The sequence below is a fragment of the Geotrypetes seraphini genome, chromosome 8 (assembly GCF_902459505.1).
Source record: "Geotrypetes seraphini chromosome 8, aGeoSer1.1, whole genome shotgun sequence".
Classification (NCBI taxonomy): domain Eukaryota; kingdom Metazoa; phylum Chordata; class Amphibia; order Gymnophiona; family Dermophiidae; genus Geotrypetes; species Geotrypetes seraphini.
In genome coordinates, this window is record NC_047091.1 from 92,626,267 (window position 1) to 92,644,214 (window position 17,948).

Here is a 17,948-nt window from a genome sequence, read left to right on the forward strand (position 1 = left end):
GTGGACCGCGATAAAAAACTGATGATTATGATGGATGATAGGCTCAGTACTGGAGTCCTTGGTGGAGCAATGCTTAGGCTGGGATGGTACCGATGGAGCCGATGGATATACAGGGGCTGGTTGCGACTGCAACAATAAGTGTCAACTCCCTTTGAAGAAATATTCTAAGGGAATAGAATTAGTAGATAAAGACAGGTTGTTCACCCTCTCCAAGGTAGAGAGAACGAGAGGGCACTCTCTAAAGTTAAAAGGGGATAGATTCCGTACAAACGTAAGGAAGTTCTTCTTCACCCAGAGATTGGTAGAAATCTGGAAAGTTCTTCCGGAGGCTGTTATAGGGGAAAACACCCTCCAGGGATTCAAGACAAAGTTAGACAAGTTCCTGCTGAACCAGAACGTACACAGGTAAGACTAGACTCAGTTAGGGCACTGGTCTTTGATCTAAGGGCCGCCGCGAGAGCGGACTGCTGGGCATGATGGACTACTGGTCTGACCCAGCAGTGGCAATTCTTATGTTCTTATGTGAGAGGAACTGATGCTGAAGGGAAATGGGGTAGAGAAGTGGAGAGTGGGGAGAAGACACTGAAGGGAAATGGGCAAGAGAGAGAGAGGGGAAGACGCTGAAGGGAAATGGGAAAGAGAGATGCCAGACTATGGGGGGAGCAGAGGGAAGAAGATAGGTGCCAGACCAATTGGGTGGGGGTTAGAGGGAGAGATGGAAGGGAGAGCAAAGGCAGAAAATGGATGGTATGAACTGAATGAGGAGACGATGAGGAAAGCAGAAACCAGACAACAAAGACAGAAAAAAAAATTCTATTTATTTTTCTTTTTCTTGTTGTTTTTTTTTTTTTTTTTGCTTTAGGATAAAGTAGTATTGTAGTTGTGTTGATAAACATTTATAAACAAAGCCCTGCTAGCTGAAGATCAAGTTTCAAGTTTCAAGTTTATTTAAGATTTGTTGAATCGCTTATTTAAATTTACTAAGCGATTTACAAAAAAAGAAAAATAATACAAATAAAAGGTTAGTTAAACTTTAATACAATGTTAAAAATAAAATTAAAATTATACAGACTAACGGACACATAAGGAAAGAAGGGTAAAATTACATATGTTTAAAAAAACAAAAAGATATGAGGTAAAAAAACATGAGGTAAGGGAAAGAAAAGAGGAAAAAGATAAGTTGAGGAAGGATTAGGAAATTTGGGTTCATACGTTATATGCGTCCTTAAAAAGGAAACTTTTTAAGCTACTTTTAAACTGCTTTAAATCTTTTTCTGTTCTAAGATACAGGGGCAAGTTATTCCATAATTGTGGGGCTATGACAGAAAAAATATCAGTACGACGAGTTCCAATAATTTTTAGTGAAGGAACTGTTAAGAGATTTTGGTTGGTTGATCTTAATGTGCGAGGAGTACAATATGGGATAAGTAGTCTGTTGATAAATTGAGGTTCGTTTGAGATCAATGTTTTAAAAACTAAAAGTAGTATTTTAAAGGTAAAACGATGAGAGATAGGGAGCCAATGAGATTCAATAAAAAGTGGTGTGACGTGGTCAAACTTTTTACAATTATGTATTAATTTGATTGCTGTGTTTTGGACTATCTGGAGACGTTTTTTCTCTTTCTGAGAGATATTAAATAATAAAGCATTACAATAATCCAGTTTTGAAATAATGAGTGAGTGAATAAGTATGTTTAATGATTTAGGCTCTAAAAATTTAGCAATTGATCTGATCATACGCAATCTAAAAAAAGATATTCTAATTGTATTTGTAATATGTTCATGAAAAGATCTCTTCCTCTAGTTCGACAGCCAGAACTTTGATTTATAAAATGACAATTGTACAGAATATTGTTTCTTTTTATACTTTAATAAAATAAGTTCAGTACAAAACTATTCGAGGCTTGTGTGGATGGGATCAGATGGTTTGTGGGGATGGGGCGGGGACAGGACGGTGACGGGGATGAGTTCGTGGGGATGGGACGTTGACAGGGACAAATTTTTGCCCCGTGTCATTTGCTAATACTAACTACAGTGAAGGAGACCTCGACTTTTTGCGTTGATTTTTGGCGTGCATCAATTTACTTGATGCTTGAGAAGACGCCGATGTATGGATAGAGAAAGAAGTATGTGCTAGTTTCTTAGCATTCGTAGGTGAAGAAGTCAATGGTACCGCTGGAGCCAACACCAAGCAGGTTGCCAGTGCTGACTTCGATGCTGATGGTGAAGGAGAAAACATCATCGATGGAGTAGACTCGATGGCGAAGGAGAAGACATCATCGATAGAGTAGACCTGAAAAGTTTCTCCTGCTGAATAAGCCAAGCTTTTAAAGAATGCTTTTGAACAGCGGAGACAAACATTAACCCGGTGTTCAGGGCCAAGATACTGAAGGCACCAACTGTGCAGATCAGTGATAGAGATGGCCCTGTTGCACTGAGAACGCTTTTTAAACCCACTGGAAGGCTTGGACATCAATGAAAAAGTAGCTGCAGCGAGGTCGAAGAACTCAATTGTAGCAGCAGTCAAGTGAATTAGAGCCCGGAATTTGATCAATGCAGCCAGCTTGCTAAGGCTTAGAGGAACCTGAAGGCCCCAAAATCGAAAATTGAAAAAAATTTGAAGTAGATAAATCAAATCACTAAGGAAACAAAATAATTAAGAAAATAAAAAGGAAAAAGTATGTATAAAAATTGCACGTTTGGAGATGCTCCAAAAATACAACTTCTTAGCTCCACAGAAGACTAAGAACTGATGGTCCCATGAATCTATGTCAGGTGGGAAGGCACACACATCTGCATGGTACTGTTAGTAGGGCGGCAAATAAGAAAATAAATTATTATTATTCAGGTATTTTTGCCTTCCCTGCCCTGAGGTCCTGCCGTTATAAAACTTTTTCTGACAGGACATTGGAGTACCAGGCCGGGAAGTTTAATTCCTGGTTACATCCATTGATCGCTCAAACTTATTCTTATACTACATTTAAGAAAGTTTTAAAAACATATTTATTTGATAAATTAGATTGATGTTTTTTAATTCTGATGGGTTCAATTACTAGTTGATCAGTTTTTAGATGAAAATTGCTGTAGGCCTTTTTTAAAAATATATTATGGGGCTCATAATAAAAAAAAAAAACACCAAACTTCTAAAAAGTGGCCTAAATGGGTACTTGGACAGTCAAAAAGCCTGATCGTCCAAGTACTCATAATCAAAGCTGGTTTTAGACGTATCTAAAGAGAGGAGAAAGCCCACCTATTCAGCCTTTTGTTAAACCTGCAGAGATTACGTTAGAATTAATTTAGACTGCATTGGACTCACTTCACAAGGTATGTGTAGGAACTTTTCCCATGGACCATACACAAATGTTAAAAATAACAAAATTAGAGGAAGACCTTAAAACTCAAGAGGAAAAAGTTAATCACTTGGATCAGCGTGTACAAAACTTACAATCCTCTCAGAATTCTATAATTCAGGATAGAATTACATTATTAAAGAAAGTTGAGAATTTTGAGAATTATACTCGGCAATTAAAGACTCTTGGATTTTCCTAAAGTTTTACTATGTCTCCCAAAGACTTATTTTATAAGTTCCTGAAGGAGGGTCACGTGATGTGTTGAGCGGGGTGAGACGCGTTTCACTCGTGCTCCGGGGCCCTGAATCCCTCAGCACCGTATTGCTTCTTTTGGCTAGCCCTTACCCTGCACTGACTACTCGAGGAGGTTTATGGACCGTTTTTTACAGACGCCCAGCCCGGTAATGAGCACTAAATCGAGCCGCGCCGGCAAGGACAGGGAGACAAGATCAGCGCGACCCGAGCCTAAGATGGCGGCGGGAGACTTGGGTTCCGCGCTTCCCCTGTCGGAGGCACACATAGCGGCATTGTCGGCTTCCGTGGTGCGGGCACTGGACTCTCGCTTTGATCTTCTCTCCAGCCAGCTTACCTCTCTTGAATCCCTGTTGGGGGAGACGACGCGGCGGACGGGAGACTTGGAGAATCGAGTCTCGGGGGTTGAGGACACGTGCTCCTCCTCGGTAGCGGATCTGGCTTCTCTGCGTTCCCAGCTCCAGAAACAAGCGGAAAAGATCGAAGATCTTGAAAACCGCTCGAGGAGGGATAACATCCGACTGATTGGACTACCTGAAACTGTTCCTGACTCTCGTCTCCTTTCCCTCGTGGAGTCTTGGCTTCATCAGGAGCTGCCGCTTCCAGCGGGGATGGGGCCCTTGAAGCTTGATCGGGCTCACCGCCTGGGCCGGCGTTCGGATGATCATGACCGCCCCCGAGTCACCATCTTCAAAGTTCACAATTCGGCGGTGAAGGCTGAACTTATGCGGCAGTACCGGCAAAAGCGGAATACTCTCTCTTATGAGGGTGTCCCGGTGCGTCTGTTCCAGGACTACTCCCCCGCCTTACAAGAACGTCGACGGCGCTTCTCCCGGGTGTGCTCTGCCCTTTTTGACAAGAAACAGCGGTTCCAGCTACTCTATCCGGCGCAACTGAAGGTTTGGACTCCAGCTGGCTGGCGCCTGTATTCCACGGCGGAGGATGCCCAGGCCTACCTGGATTCCCTACCGGGAGAGGCGGGACCCTCTTCGGCTACCTGAGTCCTGGGCAGAGTTGGTGTGGGGAGCTATTCTCCTTTAATGAGAGGCTTTGTTCTGTTTCATCATTGCTGGCCTTTTGAACTTCACTATTGCTTGCTTCCTGTTTGGCTCTTAAGCCTTTTGGACTTTACTGCCCATGATATCTCACCCAAGTTTGGGCTGCTCAGTGGCCTACCTGTGATACCTCTCTGTTTCATCTACAAGTTGTTGTTCTTGTGGTTGAATATCTGGCTTGGCAGTTTCGCTCTCGTGGTTTCTGTTTTGGTTATTGCTGCTTGCAGTTTTGGTGGCCTTGGTTGGCTGTGGGTGTCTTGGGGGGTTGCATGGATGATACCTTTGGGTGGAGTTTTTTGTCCTGTGTGGTGCTGGGGTTTGTCTCCTCTTGGTGGGTTGGGGTATGTTAGTGGGGGTTGAGTTCTCTGTTGGGATGTGGACTGGGTGTGTATGGCTGGGAGTGGATGATTGGGGGGGTATTGGTGTGGTTGAGAGTTGGTGATTGTGTGCCTACCTCCTCTGTTCTAGTGGGGCTGCTTTTACTATTTCTACTTTACTTATATGTTCTTTTCGGGGGTTTTTTGGTGCCCATTTCAGGCCTCCTGGCTATTGGGCTCTATTATTCCCCGTGGTCCGGGTCTTTATGTTTCTAGCTTCGCTCCCCTATGCTTTTCCCGGTGAGTGTGCTGCATGAATGAGGTATTTGGTGTGTCTGTGGTGTGTATGGGGTTGAGGGATTTGGGGCCCTGACTACATTTCTGTGCCTCATCTCTGTTCCACGTATGTGGGACGGGGTTTGTATTCTGGTGGGGTTTTTGGAGGGTTGGTTATTGGGGGGTGGAGGGGGGTTGGGGGGGAAGCGGGGGGTTGGGATGGGCGGGTTGGGATTGGGAGGGGTGGGTGTTGGGGGGTGGGGGGTCCTCCTTCTCGATATTTACCTTTTAAGTTTGCTATGTTTTATTATTGGTCCTTTCTGTTCACTGCATTTTTGGCGATTTCTACTGCTCTGGGGGAGGCTGGGCCCTTGGGGTAGTTTTCACCTACCTTTCCTTTTTTGGCATTGCTTCCTTCCTGCTTTTCAACTATGAGTACCCCTTTTAGAATTGCCTCTTGGAATGTTGGGGGGATCACGTCACCTGTTAAGAGATCCAAAATACTTGTTGCTCTACAACGCTATCGATCTGATATTGCTTGTCTACAGGAAACAAGATTGACTGATGCAGAACATCTTAAGTTGCGTCGTTCTTGGGTGGGGGAGGTGTTTTTTGCTTCTTCTTCGGGTCGTCATGGGGGCATTGCAGTGCTGGTCCGTAAGTCTTCTCCAATAGGTGTCCAGGTTCTGGATAAGTCGTCTGACGGTCGCTTCTTGCTTCTTCGCCTTACTTTGGGTGGTCGCTCTTATCTTTTCCTTGTGGTATATGGCCCTAATTCTGGAGAATCAGCCTTCCTACAGCGATTGCTTCATCTTCGTTCTCGCTTTCCTGATGACCCGCTGCTTCTTTTGGGAGATTTTAACTTGGTGATGCATCCCGATCAGGATAAGTCTAGCTCTTCTGCTTCTTCTTTGGGTTCTAAGAGTCATCTCCTTTCCGATTTCTGTGACTCACTTTCGGTTGTAGACCCGTGGCGTCTTCTCCACCCTGAAGTTCGTGACTATACCCATCTCTCTCGTGCCCATGGTACTTGGTCCCGTCTCGATTATATTTTCTTATCTACCTCTTTGTTTCCTTCTGTCCACTCGGCGGAGATTGGACCTTTGTCGATTTCGGATCATGCCCCGATTTGGGTTGATGTTGTCCTGGAACCTACCTACCTCCGCGCGCCGTCTTGGAGGTTTCCCTTTTATCTTGCTAAGGATGAGGAATTTCGTGCTTTTTTGCAGACCCAGTGGGACGAATATTCTACAAATAATGCTTCCCACATGGCTGATCCTGTTTTGTTTTGGGAGGCTGGGAAGGCGGTGATTAGAGGGCATATCATTTCCTTTCTCTGTGCTCGTCATAGGCGTATTAATCAGGGGATTGTTACCCTGGAACGGGCTTTGCGTTTGGCAAAGCGGTCCTTTTCACTTCACCCTTCTCCGGGGACTCGGGACTGCTACTTGTCTACTCAGGTGGCCCTGAACTCCCTTCTCCATTCTCGTTCCCAAAAATGCAAAGCCTTTTATCATCATCGTTTCCTTCGCTACGGTAACAAACCCGGCCGTCTTATGGCTCGTTTGGTTAACGCTACGACTGGCAGGAAGCCGATTTTATCTCTGCGTACCCAGGGTGGAGGTGTGGTGTCTCGGACTTCTGAGATCTCTGGGGTCTTATTTGATTTCTTTAGTCGGTTATATGAAGCTCCGGAAGACGCTTCTTTGGATATGATATCGGACGATCTTCACTCTTCTGGGTTGCCTCGTTTGTCAGCGGATGCGATTGCCTCTCTTAATAGTCCGTTTAGGGCGGTTGAATTGGAGTCTGCTATCAAATCGCTCCGCTCTGACCGGGCTCCGGGTCCGGATGGGTTCTCGGGTGATTTCTATCGGCTTCTTTCTCCAACACTTTATGGACCTTTATTGGCATATTTTGATGCTGCCACGGCCCGTGGTTCTTTTCCACGTTTTGCAAATGAGGCCCTTATTACCTTACTCTTGAAGCCTGGTAAGACTGCTGATTTGCCGGAATCTTATCGTCCCATTTCATTGATCAATGTGGACCTTAAACTTTTTGCTCGCATGTTGGCTGATCGTCTTGCTTCTCATTTATCTCAGCTTATCCATGAGGATCAGGTAGGCTTTGTTCGGGGCCGACAGTCTGTACATAATGTCCGCAAGGTACTTCTTGCTCTTGCTCAGTGTCAATCTTTCCGGATTCCGACCTTATTTGTTAGCTTGGATGCTTCTAAGGCGTTTGATAGTATTCACTGGTCCTTCTTATTTCGTACCTTGGAGTATGTGGGGCTCGGGGGATTCTTTCTAGACGCTGTGCGTTCCCTATATTCCAATCCTTTGGCATCATTGCTTGTTAATGGGACTCGTACTGACTCCTTCCCTATTCTTCGTGGCACCAGACAGGGCTGCCCTCTTTCCCCTCTTTTGTTTCTTCTTTCTTTGGAACCGTTGTTATGCACTCTTCGGGGGTTTGCGGAGGTACGAGGTCTCTCGGTCGGTGACTTCGAACTTAAGACCCTGGCGTACGCAGACGATATGTTTCTAATTCTTACCCGACCTGAAGATTCTCTTCCGGCGGCTCTGGATCTCATCTCTGAATTTGGGTTTTATTCAGGGCTGTCTCTTAACTTAGATAAATCCTTGGCCTTACCTTTTCCACTAGATTTACGTACTTCATGGCGGGGTGTATTCCCTCTTCGGTGGGCAGATTCTTCTTTGCGGTACTTGGGGGTTACTATTCCACTCGACTTGTCTAGTTTGTACCGGTTGAATGTAGCCCCGTTGTTTCAGACGTTACAGAATAGGCTGCACCTTTGGGAGTCTCTTCCTTTCTCACTTTTGGGTCGAGTACACCTGTACAACATGCTACTGGTCCCCTGTTGGCTTTATGTTTTCCAGGTCCTTCCCCTTTATTTGACGTTTCGGGACGAGCGCCGCTTGGAACGACTGGTCCAGAGATTTCTTTGGGCAGGGAAGAGGCCTCGCTTGCCTTATAAGCGGGCGGCAACTCCCTGGTATAGGGGTGGCTTGGGATTACTGAATCTCCGCTATTTGACAGTTGGTTGTGGAATGAGGCATATTAATGATCTTTTACGGGGTACTTCGGCATTCACTAACTCAGCTCTGGAACTTTCCTGCTTTTCTTCTACTCATTTCAGTGCATATCTTCACTCTGTTTCTTCTTCAGAACCTGAATCTCTTTCTCTGAAAGTTTTACATCGACCCTTAAGGAAGGTTTGGCGTTGGGTCTGTAAATTTCACTCTCTTTCTCCTTCTGTCTCTCCCTTCCTTCCTATTCGTTTCAATGGTTCTTTCTTACCTGGGATTGATGGGCCGAGCTTTGCTCGGTGGGAAACAAAGGGCATTCATTATCTATTTCACTTGGTTAACGATGAAGGCGCCATTAAATCTTTTGCTCAGTTGCGAGCTGAATTTGATCTCCCTGCTACTGACTATTTTGCTTACATGCAAATCCATCATTATATCTCTTCCTTACCTTCTAGCTCCTTGAAGGCCGCTTGTCATGAGACTTTGTCCACGGCCTTTACCCTTGGTTCTCAACAATCGGTTCCTCTCAAGTTTCATCACCGCCACTTGAAGGATGAATGCCCTTTGTTTGACCATTCTAAGCTGCGAGATGCTTGGTCCGGTGATCTTGCTGTTGATTTGCCTTCTGATGTCCTTCTTCAGGCTGTCCGGCGACTGCCTGCATTTCGTAAATACACTACCTTTTGGGAGCAACATTTTAAATTGATTTTTCGTTTATATGTTTCTCCTAGCAGGGCTTATTTGGCTCACTTCCGTCCCCATGCAGCCTGTCTTCGCTGTCAGGCTCCGGAAGCCAGCTTGGGCCACATGTTCTGGACTTGTCCTCAGATACAACTTTTTTGGACTGCTGTATTTGCTTTTGTGGAGTCTATTTGGCATGTTACGGTTCGCAGTTCCCCTTTGCTTTTATTTGGGACTGTTCCTCACTACTTTCCACGTTTAAAGGGAGTTGCAGCTTTCCTCAAGTGGTCTATCCTGATTGCCTTGAAATGCATCCTGCTGAAATGGCTTGAAGCTGAGGCACCGGACTATTCCCTTTGGAGGAGCCGCATGATCGCTCTTTTGATGTGGGAGCGACGGGATGTGACTGACTTGGCTTCTCGACATGGTCGTCTTTTCCAGACCACTTGGGAACCTTTCTGGAATACTTTGATCCCTCTGGCTCGTAGCCGGATACTTAATTGATGCTTTGTCTGTACTTCCCTTTTGTGCCTTTTTTGTATAGTTTGTTATTCAATTCTTTGTTACTTTGTGTTTCGAAGGAGGACCCAGGGGTGGGTATGGTGGGGAGGGGGGTTTGGGGGGGGGGGGGTTCTTTTGGGGACTGTTTCAAAAAACAAAAATTTTGAGCTGTTTCTGTACTTTGTGTTACTATGTTGTGTTCTTGCTCGCTCAATAAAATATATTTGACCATAAGTTCCTGAAGGAGACATTTAAATATCCTGAAAATGGCCTTCCACCTCTTCATAAAATTTATTTCCTTCCGGTATCAGCAAAAAAGTCTTCTACCTCTTTTGCTCCACCTGGCACTGATTCCTCAAGCCCTTTGAACCTCACTAAAATTTTGGAAACTTCAGAAGAAGAAGTTATAATATGTACGACGTTACTAGTGACATTTGTTTTCCAGCAAGACAAGGAAGCACTTCTGCACCTTTTTTTAGGCTGAAAGAGGTGTCTTTTTTGGAAAGTAGGATTTCTGTGTTCCCAGATGTCTCAAAATGGACACAGACCAGGAGAAAAAGATTCCTGGACATGAAACAATATGTTACTTCATTAGGGGCTAAATTTCAGTTAAGATATCCCTGTTAATGTATGATCTTTCTTGATCAGAATTCCTATATTTTTTTATGAGCCCTCTCAGTTACAATTTTTCCTTGAAGGTAAGGGAGTAGAAATGTCTAGTACCAATTGATTCTTATGGTCCTTATAAATATAGGAAGATGAATCACTACTATAATTTCCTGTTATATATATTTTAGATAATCGCTCCTTCTGATTATTGTGAATTGTCTCCAGTCATATGAGGATTGTTAATGAGTCTAGATATTAATTATTTTCTTTATAAGGCCTGTATGTGTAAGAATTAATTTATTTTATTGTGACTAGATTCTGTTTATTGTATATTCAATTTAAGTTGAAATTAATATATAAATAATAAATAAATAAATAAATAAAAGAATTGAAAATCAAGTCTTGTCCCTGTTGGGGGTTCTGGCAGTGGCCATATTTTCTGCCTCACGTCGTGGCTTGCTGCTTCCCTGATAGGCAAAATCCTGCAGATAAGCGATCTTTTATTTTGCTCATATTTGCAATGTAGCTTGAAGGTAAAGCAGGCTAATCCTGAGAAAGTCCAATATAGCAGGTTTAAGATAGCAATGTATGCGGATTATTTTGGGCCAGCAAAGAGCCATGGGCTTAAGCAGCCATTTGGCCCAGTGACATCACTTCCTCCCATCAGTGCTGCTAATTTTAATTATTTTTGTCTTTACAGGTGGCCATCATACACAGGAGAACAGTAGCCAGATGGTTCCATTTGAAGGTAAACAGGTACCTTCCCAAGAGTCACATTTCATTGTGTGAAGCTGTTCTAATCTCTGGAGAGAATTCATCAGTTGCTTTACAGTGCTGAATAAAATCCATGTAGATCTTGAGAACCTCTAGATAGAATCTGCACAGCTGCTATCATTCTCTACCTTACCTCTCCCAACCTGTCCCCATGATGGTCTCTTACCCCTTGGGGGAGGAGGAGCAGCTCTTGAAGGAGGAGCTTTACGGACCCCTCTCTGGCCCTGCTGGACTCCTTTCTTTGTGGGCTCTGTAGAGTTAAAGATGAAAAAAATGTCTCAGACAAGGTCACTATACAGCTGAACTGAGAGCTTACTTATAATTTGCCAGTAATACACTAAAATTGGGCTTATCTAGAAAGCGGCTTACATGCTTACATTATTTCCTAAGGTATGGAAATAAACTACCCAGGACTTAAGCTTCTACTTTCTCAGTGCAAGGGAAAGGGTTTTGGCTCATACTTTTTCAGTAGTAGTTCAAGTCAAATCACATTCAGTACTTTTGTCCCCAGAGGGCTTATAGTCTAAGTACCTGAGGTATAGAAGGTTAAGTAATTTACCTAGATCACAAGGATCAGCAATGAGATTTGAACACTGGCTTCCCCACTGCTCTAATCATTAGGCTTCCATTGGGCAGAAAGCAAGGCTGGAGACCATTAGAGATTATTTTCAATCTATGATATAGGATCTTCATTTAAAAACACCTCTTAAAAAGGGTTAGTTGGTAATAATTCAGTTGAAGTAATTCATAAGGGAAATTTAAAGCCAAGGGCCCAGATGCACTAAACAAGACCATGTGGATTGCTGAGGGTCGATTTTTTGGCTGATTCCGAAACAGCAATTGATGCTCAAACAAGTCTGCATGCAAGTGATTTGCACAGAGGTTCACTGTAATCTACGTTCGACCCTGTCCAATTGGTTGCTGTGAGAGCAACTCTCACATATGCGCAGAATAGTCCAGTTGATACAGCGACAATATACGCATACGCCAGATTTGCTATGTCAGATTCCTCTATGGCGGCTGGTCCTCCCTCCTTCGATCACCATCATCATTTCCTCTTCCTCCCAGAGAAAGGGCAGCCTGCATAAATCTGAGCCTATAACTGCTGTTCATAATGTTCACCACACATCCTGTGGAGCACAAAGCACACACAGTTAACAAACGCTGGTATTTCACTTGCTTTTAAATAGTACAGCGAGGGGTTTCAACACACATGCTCGCAATGTGCATATAACACACGTATATATCCCTATTATTATAAAAACTGTATGTATGATATCAATTTTTTAAATATTATATTAATTTCAAGACTGAACTATCGGTAAGATTACGTAAGCATTCGCTTTTTTTTTGTGCATCACGAAGCAATGTTAGAGCATCAATCGCTTGGCTAGCTTACATGACATTACAATATTAATGACCTTATTTGCATGGCCGGATCAGTGAATTAGCGATTGGGCAGAAAACCACAAGGTGAGCTGATTTGTGCATCAGGTTGGCAAATCTGATCGTTGCTAAACCAGTCAAAACTGGTTTAGCGATGATTGTTAGACGATCAATGCATCTGGGCCAAGATTCAGTAATTTTGAATCATGTGCTGTTACTTTGTTATTTCAAGTAGTTGGCAAAATAAAGAACATTAACAGTCTCTTTGATCCATTGCTACTAAAATGAATTAAGATGGATAGACATGGTTTACTTCCTTTATTACAAATGATCAATAAGAGTATTTCTGTGGGGTTTGTCCCTTAGATCCTACAGAGGTGAAACATTACAGACCAATTTCTTTCATTTTTTTTTTTTTTAATGAAGGCAATCTTTTAATGCCTTAATTTCAATGTATTAAACTGTATTTCCAATGTTCATTCTGTTGGCTTTTATAAAGCTCTGATTTAAATAAACCTTGCTGACAGGTCACTAATAAATTACCTGTATATTAACTATATTCTTGAATTACTTTTAAGAAAAGAATGAGTTATGAAGTACAACATTGTCACACACCAATTTTCCCCTTCATGTTTTTAAAGAAATATTGATGCTAAAGACCATTTTCTGGATCTTCTCTTCATTTCTTAAAATGTTGGCTTTTACAGTGCATATCTTGTCCTGCTGCTCCTTAATCTGCTGCTCCAGTCCAGACAGTTCCTGTTTTAAAGGTTCTACAGCATTCTCTGTGATGCTTTGCTCCTTGAGTAGAGCCTCTTCATGCTGGCGGTTTTCATGGCACCAAGTTTGCAGCTCATTCTGCATGGCATCCATATCTTCCTGAATATAGTTCATGATTTTACCCAGAGGGAGGGCACTGCGGCACAGCATTTGAATTGAGGTACGCAACTTCTCAATCTCTTTTGATACTATGTCCTTTTCCTTCATCTTTGCTGCATCAGACAACTGTGGTTTCCCCTTCTCAACAGACTTTGTTTGCTGCTGTGTCTCATATTCTTTCTTCGTTTCTAAAATCTTCTTCACAAGCCCACCATGTTTTTCATTTCCATCCAATTCAACTGAAGGGCCCGTTTCCACATCTGGTATTTCAGGTAGCTGAGATGCTGTTTCCATCACAACAAACTGGTCATCATCATCATCTGTGCCATCACCCTTCCTTCTGTTTATGATTACATTACCACTGCTGACCCTCTCTGAAGGCATCTCAGCACTCCCCTGACGTTTCAGTCGAGGAGGAGCTGGTCTGGCACTACTGGGCCTTGGAATCCTCCTTTGGATGATATGAGATGGAAGCCCATCTGATAGATCCTCAACCTCAGAACCCATGGGCTTTTCAGTCTCAGCCTCATCTACTCCAAGTGGTTGCTGCCTCTGTGTTTTTAGGTGCAGGAAGTCGAGATATCTTTAGAGAACTATGACTCTCCTTATCCAAATCTGCCTTACTGTCTTTCAAAGATTCAGATGATTTTCTGACAGATATCTCTTCAACTCCTTTGAGCTTTCTGTCTACTTTCTCTAGTTCTTTAGGTTTTTCTTGTTCTCTTCCCTTTTCTTTTGTGCGTTCCACCTCTTTGCCATGTTCTTTCTGTTTATCTCTCTCTAGATCCCTCTCATGATCTTTGTCTTTCTCTCTTCCTTTCTCTCTGTCCTTTTTTTTTCCTTCACTTTTATGCCATCATTCTTTCTCTCTCTTTCCTGCCCCTTCTCTCTATCCTTTTCTCTTTCTTTCTCTTTTTTCTCTTTGTCTGGTCTTGATGGTCTGTTGATATTTCTCTCCTTGTCAAATTTTTCTCCATCTTGAAATATATCCTTGTCAATATCTCTCTGTGTCTCTTTTTCACTGTCTCTGAGCTTTTCTTTTTATATTTTTCTTTCTTCTTTCGATTGTTCCCAATCTTTCACATCTCTGCTGCTGCTTCTGTCTCTTATTTCAGAATCCTTCCTATCCACTTTTTCTTCAAAGTTTTTCCTCTCTTGCATCTTGGACTCTCTATTCCTCTCTTGCATCTTGGACTCTCTATTCTCTTTATCTTGAGGTTTGAAGGGTGGTTTTCCTTTCATCTCTGTTTTCTCCCCAGCAAGAACCTTCTTTACAGCATCATCACTGGATAGCTTGCTGAGACAGCATTTTCCAATTGCTTGAAGCAGTTCATTGGTTTTCTCAGGTTCATGCCCTGCTATGATGCGAGCTGGCTTTACTGACAGTGGTTCTTCTGTCACCATCATTACAACATCTATTGCCTTTTGAAGAAAGCTGATCTTTGCATCCTTATCCTTAACATTATCCGATTTCATTTCTGCTTCTGTGTAAAGTCCTTTCATAAAACCAGTTGATCGTATTACCTCGGAAATTATATCGTGTAGGTATCGAAAAGGCGGTTTCCCAAGTAGCTTGTCAGTAAGTGGAGGCTTCCTAAGTACCTTTCCTAGAGATTCTTGAGTGCGACGCACCACCGAGATATCCATAATAGTAAATTATCGTTCTTGTAAAGATTTTGTAACCCCCTCAATCAACCATGCAACACCTGAAATCCCACAATAAATCTATAAAGAGCCTACAGACCAATTTCTAATTTATATTTTTCTGCAAAGATCCTTGAACAAATTGTCTTGAGACAATTACAAGAATTTATTGAGAAAAACCAATATTTTGGATCCCAAACAGGCAAGATTTTGTGCTGGTCATAGCACTGAAACAATTATGACGTGTTTTCTTGAGATATTGGGGCTTTTTTTTTTTTTTTAAATCCAAATGTCCAAATAACCAACCTAAATTCACTATACATATTATTTTAACAGACTTCGGTGGCTAGTCTATGTGCTCTTAAAGCTAGCACATTACTTATCAGCCAGTATCTTCATCAGTCCTTTTAAATTTAAACTCTGATCTTGATGATTGTACTATATTCTTTACTTCAATAAAAGTGAATATCTTGATAAATTATTTTTTTGAACATTGTTTAAATATTCTTAAGGGGGATGTTACCATCGTGATATCACGTTTCGCCACAAGCTGTTTCCCCTGCGAGAAATGTCCAAAGTCAGATTTAGATGCACTGTTGAAAATGCACCTCAACAGTTGGTGGAGGTTTTATTCTGTTAGTTGTCCAAATAATGGCATAAACCAACACTTTGGATGTTTTAATCATCAAAACATCCATGTGCCGATTTTCGAAACTAAGTTTTAAGACATCTTGCAGGGCATTCACTCTCTACGATGTCTAAATGCTAAGGAGGTGTGTAAGAGGTGTGTTTTGGGCAGGACTCGAGCGAGCTTAGCACTAAGATGTCTTGCAGAAATAATCAAACCTTTTTCAAGATGTCCAGGGCATCATTTACACATTCAGAGTTAGAACTGTTTTAAAAGTGAATAAGGGGCAAAAATGTACCCAAACTAGCCAGATGATCACTGGAGAGATGAGCATATGGCCCCACCGCCTACACTGCCTAAGTTGTCACTGATGCCCCCCCTCCCACCCTCCAAATATGTAAATGAAACAGTATATACTTGTCTCTGAAACAGCAGCACCTGGTATGAGAAAATCTAGTAGAGCAGCACACAGGTGTCATAAGTAGCCTGGTGGGTGGACTAGTGAACCATAGAGAGGAGGACCTAGGCCCATAAGCCACTCTAACCACTACTTTTATAGCGGAAAGTGTGAGCCCACCAAAACCCACTGTACTGCCATATAGGTGACACCTGCAGACATAAGGGCTATTGGGGTGGTAGACAGGTAGGTATAATAGGTTTTTGGGGCATTTTGGAGGGCTCACCATACACTAAAATGGGGTTCTGGTGAAATATGTACTTGGTACTCTTTATGTGAAGTTCACAGCAATGCCCTCTAAGGTACCTCACTGTCCTGTTGGGATGTCTTTGTTGCCAGTCCATTAAGATGTTGGTCCCTCCCACATCCAAATGGGCTTGCTTTACTGTACATTTTGAACATGGACATTTTTGAATTTGAAAATGGCCAAAAACGTTAGATGCCTTAAGGGCCAAGATGTCCAAATAGGTCATTTAAAAAAAAGAACAAATGTGGATGTCTAGCAGTTTTGAAAATGGATGTTTCCCTGCCATGACTTTTGGACATTTTGTGGGAAATGTGCAATGTCGGACTTAGACACACTATCGAAAATGCCCCTCCACAGATGGTGCAGATGTTATTCTGGTTGTTGCCTTAGATTTGGCATCAACCTTTGATTTAATAATAATAATAACTTTATTTTTATATACCACCATACTACAAACAGTTCTAAGTGGTTTACAAGGGAAGAGACTGTATACAGACAGTGACATTACAGCGAGCTTTCGAATTTACATTGGCTTGTTAAGTTTAGTCAGGTTTATCTGGAAGTGTATTGAAAGTACATCAGGTTGATCATAGATCATAGGGTGTTAAGCAAGAGATTGGTTTAACATTGATAGTATTGTCATGGTTTAAATCTTTTTAGCTGATAGAAAATATAGATTATCAGATGGATTTACTATTTCAAGAATTTTATGTCCTTCACGTGGGGTGAAAGTTTAAATAATAGGAGTATAAAGTCTGTATTGCCGGTATTCTTTATAACTAATGTAAATTAATTACCAGCTTCTTTAGTTAATTTATCCAAACTCTTTTCTTTCTAATAAATGAATGAATATATAAATATGTAAATATATATAAGTGCTCAGTGTCTTATCTCCTGCATAAGAGCCACAGTGAGATCATATTGGGACCATCATTGCACTTATGGGTCCTTTATTATACATCGTGTCTGATCTCAAAACAAAAGATCATCCTGCTTGTGCTCGTATGTTTTCTTACATTGATCAACTATTGAATATTGCACTTATCTTGTTTGGCATGGATGATCAAAATCATGGCTCTGCAGTCTTGCTTTCCAATGTGACTTGATAAATAAATATATGCAATCTGTGCAATGGTGCAAATACGCAAACTAGTGAATTTCCACTACTCCCCATTACTCCTCAACTCAGTCCTGAGTTTCGCTGTGATGGCTTCTTCAGGAGGAGTCTTTACTTGAAAGATTTGTTCATTCTTGGACTAGCAAAAGCCGCCAGCTTTTTTCTTCATCTGCTCCTTTGTTGACTGTTGTATAGGAATGGGGAATAAAGGTTAAAGGGAAGAGAAACTCCATTGGAATATCTTACCTGCTGGCATTCAAACTTGGGAAAAGGTGCAAGTACTTCTGCAACTACAGTATGGCTGGGATATATCATTTTTGTTATATACAAAGATTAACAGGCTAATGAAATTACTACTAAGGTCATTCAACACACCATATCCATAAAAACCTTAGGATGATCAGTTCTAATGATTCATAGACCTCAGTGGTGAAGCTATGGTGTGAACTGTAGCTTTCAACACACGCGGTGTTCTATACACCTAGATCGTCATTGGTCCATCATTTTTGGTAAAGTGCTTAGCATATTTAAAGTGCAGTGTAATAAGTTAAATATTAGTTAGTACTCATCTTTGTGCAAGGAAATGCGACTCAGGGATTTTCTACGACATAGAGCTATGTTTCGGTTGTATCAAGGATTCCCCCATTAAGTCCGAGTCACGTTTCATTCTTATGAACATTTTAGAAAACAACTGAAGACTTATCTTTTTTCAAAATATTTGGTCG

The 17,948-nt window shown here is 42.0% G+C and overlaps 2 protein-coding genes across 2 annotated transcripts in view; both read right to left on the reverse strand.

The window, feature by feature from the left end:
* The window catches only part of MYO1F (myosin IF), a 235,841-nt gene that overhangs the window by 31,992 nt on the left and 185,901 nt on the right, over window positions 1–17,948 (reverse strand). Inside the window, 1 exon segment of the mRNA XM_033955757.1 lies at window positions 11,032–11,115. Within this exon segment, the coding sequence (XP_033811648.1) occupies window positions 11,032–11,115 (84 nt within the window).
* LOC117365375 (TRAF3-interacting protein 1-like) lies at window positions 12,657–14,884 on the reverse strand. The gene is given in 3 exon segments (XM_033955759.1): window positions 12,657–13,668; window positions 13,670–13,964; window positions 13,967–14,884. Coding segments are annotated over 3 exon segments (1,896 nt in total). The 5' UTR covers window positions 14,778–14,884; the 3' UTR covers window positions 12,657–12,878.